This window comes from Bos mutus, chromosome 20, assembly GCF_027580195.1.
Source record: "Bos mutus isolate GX-2022 chromosome 20, NWIPB_WYAK_1.1, whole genome shotgun sequence".
Classification (NCBI taxonomy): domain Eukaryota; kingdom Metazoa; phylum Chordata; class Mammalia; order Artiodactyla; family Bovidae; genus Bos; species Bos mutus.
Genome location: NC_091636.1, coordinates 30,230,181 through 30,241,030, shown reverse-complemented (window position 1 = coordinate 30,241,030; position 10,850 = coordinate 30,230,181). Strand labels below are relative to the sequence as shown.

The 10,850-nt window shown below is 36.6% G+C and overlaps 1 protein-coding gene across 1 annotated transcript; it reads left to right on the top strand.

Annotated features, from left to right (window-relative positions):
* The first annotated feature begins 106 nt into the window (after positions 1-106).
* ANKRA2 (ankyrin repeat family A member 2) lies at positions 107-10,583 on the top strand. Its single transcript, XM_005889322.3, has 9 exons — positions 107-564; positions 2,520-2,911; positions 3,532-3,690; positions 5,694-5,759; positions 7,872-7,969; positions 8,448-8,573; positions 8,828-8,894; positions 9,395-9,475; positions 10,063-10,583. Exons 2-9 carry the CDS (start codon positions 2,623-2,625, stop codon positions 10,116-10,118), a joined length of 942 nt encoding a protein of 313 aa, XP_005889384.1. The 5' UTR covers positions 107-564; positions 2,520-2,622; the 3' UTR covers positions 10,119-10,583.
* The last annotated feature ends 267 nt before the right edge of the window (positions 10,584-10,850 follow it).

Sequence of the window (10,850 nt, the reverse complement as noted above, 5' to 3'; positions counted from 1 at the left end):
CGCACGCAGCCTGGGTGACGCAGGGGAGGGTCCGGTGGGCGGGGCTATGGTGGAGGAGGAGGCGTGGCCAGAGCGCGAGGCCAAGGCCAGGCGATAGACCCAGAACCATGGCTGAAATGACGCTATCTCTGTAGTTACTGGGATCGTAAAGATCGCGCAGCACAGCGGCGGGAAAATACCTGGAAGTCCTCTCGGCTGCAACGACGCCGAACGCTTTTTGGCCGGAAACCGAAAGCAGAAATCGGAAGTGACGTCGCGATCACAACAAGCCGGGGCTTGGCTGGGGTCTTGCAGTGACTCTGGCCGCAGATGGAGAGGCCCGACTCGCTGTGGACTGTCGAGAGTGGTTGCCAGGCCCTGCGCCCCGACCCGGGCAGCCTCCGGTCCCTGTTGCCGGGGCCGGCCCGCCGCGGTTGAGCCAGAGTTTCCGCCCGCCGTGCCGGAGCCGCGCTGGGAGTTTTTTCGGGCAGAGCTGGCGGGTGGCGACAGAACGAGACTTCCCTCCCTGCCACAGTCTCCCCTCCAGCGGGTTCCTGTCCTGGGACGCCGGGACACCTGTCGCCTGTGAGGCATCATTCTCATAGCGCCTTCCTTTCCTCGTAGGGCAACTCCAGGACGAAGAACGGTGGGCGGGGGGTTCCTGTTATTAGCACCCACTGGGGAATAACCCAGTTGCCCATTTTATTTCGTTAGGGCCGCTCTCCCCTTCTCCCTGCGCTCTGACTGGTTGAGGTGATTCTAGCTTTACCTCTTTTTTCTCACCGCCTCCTTTTCTGGATCGTCACCCCCACCCCCCCGCCCCTTCTTTTCTTATACTTCAAAATTATGGCTTACCCGGTCAATTTTGCTTCTCCTCCTCTCTAGACTGGTGCCAAGATAAGCATTCTATTTCCACTTGGTTTAGAAAGAATTGGTTTCTTTTGCTTTAGTGCTGCTTTTTATTTTAATGAACGGAGTGATGGGAGTCATGAGCTCCCTGTTCTCTGCGGTGGACATCGATTATGATTACCTACCCTGACTACTCAAAGGATTGTTATAAAAATTAAATAAAAACATAAAAAGGATTGTTATAAAAATCTCGGAAGATGTTTTAAAACTGTAAACAGGGGCTATCTGTAAAATGTATGATTTGCCAACTTTTACTTCACTGTGATCCTCTTTTAGTTCCAATTAATTACAACTTTAAAACACCTTGCACACTCAAAATTTCTAAGAGGCAGTAAGCCTTAACGTGATAAAATTGTTTTGTTTCGTCCCTAAGTCCTGTCCCACTCTTTTTGCGACTCCGTGGACCGCAGCCTGGCAGGCGCCTCTGTCCATGGGGTTTCTCAAGCGAGAATACTGGAATGGGTTGCCATTTCCTTTTTCCCGACACAGGGATTGAACCCACATCTCCTGCATTGGCAGGCGAATTTTTTACAACTGAGCCACTGGAAAGATTATGAAAAAATTAACTGGATGCTATTTATTTTCTTCCTGTCTCAGTGACTATATATCTATGACAATTATATATCTTGGAGTTATTTTTTTAGAAGCAAATTTAGGTACAAAAATGAAATTTCTCTTCAGATTATATATATTGAGGTCCATAGGAAAGTGCCAGTGATTACCTTACTGAAAACTCATTTAAAACAGTGGTAAATGATTCAGTAACAGATGTGCTTATAACCTGTATTTTGAGAATTCACATTTTTTGAGTTTATGTCTTGACAATATTTGGATAAAAATCATTAATCCTTATTTCTTAATACTTATTACAAAGATTGGGGCCCAAAATTATACTTAAATCTTAATATCCTAGAGATGCTAAAGCAAAGGAAACCAATTCATAATCTATTTTTTATTTTTCATAAAAATGAAAATTGTCATTTTTCATATTAATAAAAGCCTGTATTAAGTTGCTAACACTTGATCTGAACAAAAACTGATTAATAAATATGTCTTCAGTTATCATAACCAAGACTTTGTAAAGCCTTTCACTACTCAGGAACCAAGGATACTGTAGTTGCTGATCTATTTGTGTACAAATGGATTCTACCTTTTCTTAAATTCAAACTGAGAGCAAGTTATAAACAGCATGTTGAAAAATGAACCTCAGATTAGAGGTTAATATTTTTTAACATGAAAAGTTTATTTTTGTTGTTAGCCTGATTTTTAAAAAATCCAGTTAGCAGTGTTCAGGAATAGGAAAGGGAAGGGAAGGGTAAGTACAGTTTGTTGGGACCTAGTAATGGAGGTGAAAATGTTACTGTATTTCATCTGATCTTTGCCAAGATCCTGTGAGATTATTGGTATATCCCCATTTTACAAGTGAGACTGAGGCCTAGAGAGGTTGAGGAACTTATACAGATTCACATCAACTAATAAATGGTGAAACTTGGATTCAGACCCAGGTTTTTCTACCTTTGAACACTATGCTTTTTATTATCTATCGATGCTTCTAAGAGCACTGTTTGCATATGTGATTGAAAATGATTATTTTCTGTACATTAAGTTGATATACTTTTTTTTTCTTTCAGATGTTTTAATACCCAAATTCAAAGAGTATATAGTATACCATTCTTCTAAAACCAAGAGGAAATCATGAAGAAATGTTTTAACTGTTGAAACCCAGTTGAAATCATGGCCACATCAGCAAATCTGGATATTGGAGCGCAGCTGATAGTGGAAGAGTGTCCAAGCAGTTACAGTCTCAGTGGCATGCCAGACATTAAAATAGAACACCCGCCGGACTCCAGTGCAGAAGAAGGATCAGCCCAGGGTGTTGCCATGGGAATGAAGTTCATACTGCCTAACCGATTTGATATGAATGTCTGTTCTCGGTTTGTGAAGTCCTTAAATGAAGAGGATAGTAAAAATATTCAAGATCAAGTTAACTCAGACCTGGAGGTGGCATCTGTCCTATTTAAAGGTTGAAAGTTATGGTATAAATACCTGCATTTGTTTTGTTTTTGTTTGTTTGTTTTTTCCTTTCTGTTCATGAAATTTTCGTTTGGGAAGAGAGTTTGGAAGTCACCTTTTAATATGGTTTTCTAGAATCTTACAGAAACCAGAATTAAATAATTTCATGTTATATAATGTCCATAAGTACATGTTGATTTTTTTTATTTCTTGCTTGATCTTTGTTTACTTACAAATTCTCTACTAAAGTTTCTTATTGTACCTTTTAAAGTTATAGGAGAAAAAAATTATATGTGCCTTTTATAAATGAATTAATTCCATGAATATGTGATTGGCATTAGCTTCTTGTGCTTTAATGCAGTGAAATCTGTCATCACACTGTAGATTTACTTTTATAACCATCTATTGAGTAAAATAAACCTCTCTGGATAATATTGCTCAAGCTTAATATTGATTTTTTTTCTGGAACTTTTACTAGTACAAATTTTTTATGGCAAAAAATAATGTCACTTGAGAACCAGTTGAAGATATTATACGTATTATATTTTTTAATGTAAACATTGACGTAGAACTTGGAAATGCTTTGTTGTTAAAATATTGTTTTAATGTGTTTAAATTAATTTTACTTAGCTGAATGCAATATCCATACATCTCCTTCTCCGGGAATTCAAGTAAGGCATGTCTACACTCCGTCTACAACAAAGCACTTCTCACCCATAAAGCAGTCAACTACTTTAACCAACAAACACAGAGGAAATGAGGTCTCAACCACACCTCTGTTAGCAAATTGTAAGTATTTCCCACTGCTGTATGAAAATATTGTTATTGCTAATGTAATAGTTTCAAGAGTTTGGCTTTGAAACATTATTTTCATTAAATGCATATCCTGTTTTGGAAAGCATAAGTGATATCCTGATAGTTTTAGTAATTTAAAGCTTTCACATATTATCACATATTCAAATATATCATGTTTTATGTTTCTCTGTTGAGAATGGATTGAAACTTTAATTCTTAAAACCTTCATAGTTTTACTATAAAAACTATAGTAAAAAGTTAAATAAAAAACTATAGTAAAAAATGAATTATGAAACTATAAAAAATGAGTTATTCTGAACTTTGGGCAAAGCAAGACATTGTCTTTTTGTGTTCTTGGAGTGGGTTTTACTTGTACACTAGATCACTATCAACAAATGATTTGTAGTAAAAACTGAGTGATCTCTAATATAATTTTTAATCAAAATATAATATGAATATGAAACCACCTCTTAAAAACTTTGAATTTACAATTTTTAAAATGTAGAATTATTCTAAAAGAAATAAAATGAAGATTTTCTGTATAAGTTAGAAAATACTCTATATAGTTCAGATTTCTTAATGAGAGAAAACCAGTCAGCAGTTTGATGTTAGGAACTGTATTTGAGAATATAAGGTAAATGTATCTATATTCTAAAGCATGGTGAAATATATGTCTTTATTTCGGAAACATTCTATCCTTCCAGATTTTGAATCATATCCTGTGACAGGTAAGCTAGAAAGAGTTCATGGACTTTTAACTCCACCTCAGGGCGATTTTTGTTTTTTTGACATTTATGTAAATTTGCATATGGCTCCCAATTGCTTTCCTTTCTGTATTAAGGCCACCCAGTCATATCACCTGAAGTCAAGGATTGAGTGATACTGATTTTAAAGTGAGCTATGATATAACTGTGCCTGTTTGGCTTTGTTTTAAAATAAAGAGATTACCTTAAAATATTCCAGCTATAGTTGTTTTTTTAACCATACTGAGAGGCTTAAGGGATCCTAGTTCCCCAACCAGGAATCAAACCCAGGCCCCTGCAGTTAGAGCACTGAGTCCTAACCACTGGACCACCAGGGAATTCCCCAAAACCATAGCGTTTTTGAGTTTAAAAAAAAAACAGCTGGAGATCATGTGGTTCACAGCCCTCATGATACAGACGAAAATGTTTAATCAGCTCTCCAGGCTCCCACAGCTAATTAGCCAGAGCTAGGTCTGCACTCAAGAATTTACTCTCAAGGCTAGTTTTTCATTTATTTCCTCAGTTCTTCTAAAGTTAAGAAATACCCATTATTTCAAGAAATAATATTTGGGACTTAAAGGAATTCAGTCAATTAAAACACAAGAGTCTTTTAAACCCAAGTTCCTTATAAGCTTGGACAAAGAGAGATTTTAAACTTTTTATTTATTTATTATTTTTATTTGTCTGTGCCAGGTCTTAGTTGGGGCAGGATCTAGTCCCTGACTAGGGATTGGACCCGGGCCCCCTGCATTGGGAGCACAGAATCTTAGACACTGGACCACCAGGAAAGTTCCAAGAGAGATTTTAAAAATTAAGTACCTAAACCATTTCTTTAATTGATAAGATCAGTAACAATTTGAATTGTTAATAATTGTCAATTTGCATATTCATTGACAATAACACTTTGCAGCTGTCAGAATTGCCTTAAACATATATGAGTCAATTCTCAGACTCTTATATGTTTAAGATAATGCTGACATTTGCAAATGTTAGGCTATATTTTTAGTTGAAAAGTGAAAGTGTTACTCACTCAGTGGTATCTGACTCTTTGCGACCGCGTGGACCCAGGCTCCTCTGTCCATGTAATTCTCCAGGCAAGAATACTGCCGTGGATAGCCATTCCCTTCTCCAGGGGATCTTCCCAACCCAGGGATTGTGTTTTGGAGAAGAAAATTGCTACATGAACATAAACAATGAGATGATGGTAGTGTACCCTACAGATACATGTGAAACTTTTTTATGGTATTGTTTCAGCTTTATCTGTTCACCAGCTGGCTGCCCAGGGAGAGATGCTCTACCTGGCTACTCGAATCGAACAAGGTACTAGCCTGTTTTTAAGAATGTATTTAAAACAAATTTAATAGGATTTGTCAGATTTGTTATTTTATTTTTATACAAGAAAGTATAAAAACAAAAAAGAAATGGTTGCATAATCTCACCAGGCAGATAACCCAATAGATTATTTAAAAAGTAATAATCTAAAAAATTATAAAAAGATTATTTAAATAATAATAATAGATTATTTTAAAAATAGTAATGTCATGTATAGCAGTTACAGCTTCACTTACCACCCTAGCCTTTCCTCCAAATGCACGCACTGTAAGTTTCTTACATTTTCAGAAGACTTTTCTGGAGAATATTTCTATTTATACTTGGGGCTATATGTGAGAATATGTATGTGCTTTTTTGGAAAAAAAAATATACACAGTGCATTACACTTTTTTTCACCCATGTAAACACACAAAGATCTGTTTCATTCCTTTTTAATAGGTCTGTGGTTTTGCACTGTATTGCATGTGTACATGTTATGTCTTTATTTTTTAATGAGTCCCCCTGGTAGTAGTTGATTCCAGTTTGTTTTTATTTTAACAATATTGTTGGCATTGTTTTGAAGTATATCCATAGGGTAAATTCCTATAAGTATATTTACTGAGTCAAAAGGTGCATGAATTTTTATATATATATATATATATATGTAAACCAGATGCTTGCCCTATCCTCACACCAGAGTTAGAGTTTCTGCTTCCCCATAACTCCACTGACATGGAATACTATCAGATTTAAATCTTTGCTAATCTCATGGGTGAAAAATGGTATTTCATGCTGGTTTTGTTTGCCTTTTTTAAATTATGGTCTATTTGAATTTCTTTTTGTGTGAACTGCCTGTTTTATATTGATTTATATGAGCTCCTACCTAAATTAAAGAAGTTCACTTTTTGCTTATGTTGCATATCATTTTTCCCCAGTTTCCCATTTTTCCTTTGACTTTATATTTTCAAACAAAAGCTTAACATTTTTAAGTGGTAAACTTTTATCCTTGTGATGTCTGAGTTTTATATCTTGCTTAGAGACGATTTCCTACTCCAAGTTTATAAATAAATTCACTCATGCCTTATTCTAGAATTTCTGTGGTTTCCTTTTTTACATTTCTTTAACCTACGTGGAACATGTTTTGGTGCAATGAGGTAAAGATGGAGTTTTACTCTTGTTTTCATTTTTCGAAACACTAGCCAATTGTCCCAATATTATCAGTTGAACACAGGGCATATGATTAAAGAGTGGTTTTTTTACTCATGTCATTCTTTTATAAGAAAGGCTCATTTCATCATTTAGAATCATGTCATTCTTTTATAAGAAAGACTTATTTTATCTTTTGTTTGTTTATAAGTATATGAAGATCTTATTCTCAATATACTAAATAAATTTAGGGACGAAACTGTGGACCCAGTAGACTGAGTCTAGGGAGCAAAATTGGTTTTGAGGTAGAATTGCGTAAAACTGTTTTTCAAGTGATTGAGTTTTCATTCACATTATGATACCAAAAATTTGAGAAAATTCAAAGGCAGCAATGTTAACTGGTGAGTAAAAATAGCTTTAATAAGATCTTGGCTGTGATGGATTCATTTTGATATTTGGCAAAACTGATAGAATTATGTAAAGTTTAAAAATAAAATAAAATTAAAAAAAAAAAGATCTTGGACTTTCTATAATATGTATTTATATAATGCTAAGGGCTATCATTAACCTAATTTTTATTGTGATCCTCCCAGTTTTACATTGAGATGAGCAAGGTCTTATTCTGGATGTTAAAGAAATTAAATGATATGCCGGAAAGCGACAGTCAGCATTCAAACTCTGATCTCCTGATTCTGAGTCCGGTGTTCTATGGACTGTCCTGTACCTAGCATTATGTTGTATCCAGTAGTTTATAGTTTTAATAATGTACTGTTTGAACTCAGCTATGTACATTGAACCATATTTTAATACATTCAGACTGAAAATTGCAAAAACACAGTAGTTCAGTGAACCCGAATCAGCACAGTATGAACCTCATTGAGTAACAGTCACCTTTTTAGAATGCCAGTGTTTTCATAGCAATATTAATATGTGGTTGTTAAATTAGATCACAAAAATTGCTTTTCTTTTAAATAGAAAATGTTATCAACCACACGGACGAAGAAGGATTTACCCCTCTGATGTGGGCTGCAGCACACGGGCAAATAGCTGTGGTAGAGTTTCTACTTCAGAATGTAAGGAAAACCCCGCAGACAATGTATATGTACAGTTATTCAAGTTCAGTTAAGTATATAGTAGTTTTTGTATCTCCAGCCAGCTAGATGTAATGGCAGAGGATCAAAAACAAGAAAGTTTACATGTTCTTCTTCATATTCTTGTGGAACTCAGATCTAGTTAAATAGGCAAGTGTAGTCATTCATGAAGCAGTGAGAGAGAAGTGAATGCCCAGCGCAATGGGGAAAAAGTCTGTAAGAGAAGCTTCTTGGAGAAGATATAATTTGGCTCCAAGTGGCAAGACAGTTAGGATCCAGGTAGAGGGAGAAAGGAAGACCTTCAGATGACCTTGATAACGGAGCATCCAGGAGTAGACGTTTGTGTTAGTACTGTGTTAACCCCAGAACGTTACCTGACCTATAATTATTATTGACGAAAGTAACAATATTCTTATTTTCAAAAAACTGAGACGTCTTTTCTCTCCATTTCCCACTCCAGGGCGCTGATCCTCAGCTTTTAGGAAAAGGTCGAGAAAGTGCTCTGTCATTGGCCTGTAGCAAGGGCTACACAGATATTGTCAAAATGCTGCTGGATTGTGGAGTTGATGTAAATGAATATGATTGGGTGAGTCTATAATACTGATTTTTGGGTTTTGGAAAACTATATTTTATTAAACACTTAGAAGAATACCTTTAGTTAATGAAACACCTAGAAGAAAAAGTTACTGTCCTAATTCTGATTTAAGTATTCCTCACAAAATTTTTAAATTAGCTTAAACTACTTTTACATGCCCAATTCTTAGTAAAGCTTCACACAGCAGCACTAAATAATTTGAATCTTATCCTTGAAAAGCTAAATCACCTGTTTTTTTCCCCCAGAATGGAGGGACACCTTTGCTTTACGCTGTACACGGAAATCATGTGAAATGTGTAAAAATGCTCTTAGGTAAGCAGGCAAAGTGGAAACATTGAGAAAATGCCACATGAAGATGTGGTTTTTTACAAGCTGCCTCACGAGAATCGTGAGCTGCCCCTGCCATATTATGCACCCTGGAGCACCCCTTCCCTGAGGCTCTCATGTAGCCCCAGCCCCAGCACACCGCACGCCTGCAGTCACAGCGTCTGTTCTTGCTGCTTTGCTTTCAGAGCTCACATGTGAACCCGTGGCTTTTTTCTCTTTTCTCTACCTACAGTGTCTTTAAGCCGAAGTTCTATCGGTGGTTGTGTATTAGTTTCAGTTGCTCTAGAGGATGCCTGTATGTTTAAAGTGTCTTCCCTCTGACCCACCAGAGTGAATTCTGTGCCCTTCCTGTACTCTGTCAGACCATCCAGAAAATACCCTCCAAATTTGCAAAAAAGCTGTCCCGCTATTTGCACATGAGCCACCATAGACAGACACATCCACGTGTTCATTTTGTTTATGTAGATGTTTCTATTTTGGTATAGAAAATGGAGCTGACCCAACAATTGAAACTGACTCTGGGTATAATTCTATGGATCTAGCTGTAGCCCTGGGCTATAGAAGTGGTAAGTGTTTTAGAATTCTCAGGTTCCATTTTAGTAAAGTTCTGTGATAATAGAAGCCAGTGGTCCAGACTGTTCTCACCACTTGCAGTCATGGAACACGTATGTTATCCTAACTCCTGACATATACTTTTAATTGTGGGTAAAATCAACTGATTCCTACAAAGTCTAGAAATGAGTTTGTTACTGTTACTTTTCACCCACCCAAACAATAGTTGCTGGGGATAAGTGCACACCTATTTACAGATCTGTTTAATATTTCCTAGCACACTGTTTAAACAATGCTTGATAGTTGCCCTGTCTCTGTTCCTTAGAACAGAGAAATATAAGAACAGCCTTATATTCTGGACTCTTCTTCAGTTCCAAAATTTAGAAACCCAAAACAGAAAAATCCAATAACTTGAACAACTGTTAAAGCCAGTGATAGACTAAGTTTTATGTATTGCATTGTAATCTTATCTCCCTTGAACTATGAGTATATCCTAATTAGAAATTATTTTAGGAAAAAGTTGGTGAGGTTAAGTTGAATTTGATAGTTTTTAAAATTTTGTAATGAGCGTGCTGTAGTCTTGATCACCTGTCTGTTTTAGTTCAACAGGTTATTGAGTCCCATTTATTGAAACTGCTTCAGAACATCAAGGAGTAGACAGAGTCGTCAGAAAGTGTCATCTGCCCTTCGGTTTACCTTTGGCCCTTATAAATGATAGTTTTGTTTACTTATAAATTTTTACCTCAGTTGCAATATTTACTGATTTTTAGTAAGTTTTAATAAGTATTCCTCTGAGTCACTGGTTTATAAAAAAGTTAATGTTGATGGTTTTTTTTTTAATAAATGTGTTTTACTGCATATTTAAAATTATAAGTGAGTGTTTTGTGGCATGTAAATTTTTATGGTACAGATGGTTATCTGTCTTTGTATCAAGTGCTGTAATTTAACGTTTTTGGAAATTATTCCTCCCTATTCATCTTCACTCTTGTCTTAACTCATTGACTTTATATAGGGTTTGCTATAAATCCATAGAAAAAAATTTGTTATTATTGAATTTCAAAATGCACAGTGTGATTGTTTACAAAATGATGTTATAAATGAATAAAGTCCTTTTTTGCTGTTTGCCTGCAGCTTTTTCTTTAAAATTACATAAGATTATTAATGGAATTCGGAGAAGGCAATGGCATCCTACTCCAGTACTTTTGCCTAGAAAATCCCATGGACGGAGGAGCCTGGTAGGCTGCAGTCCATGGGGTCGCTAGAGTTGGACACGACTGAGCGACTTCACTTTCACTTTTCACTTTCCTGCATTGGAGAAGGAAATGGCAACCCACTCCGGTGTTCTTGCCTGGAGAATCCCAGGGACAGGAAGCCTGGTGGGCTGCCGTC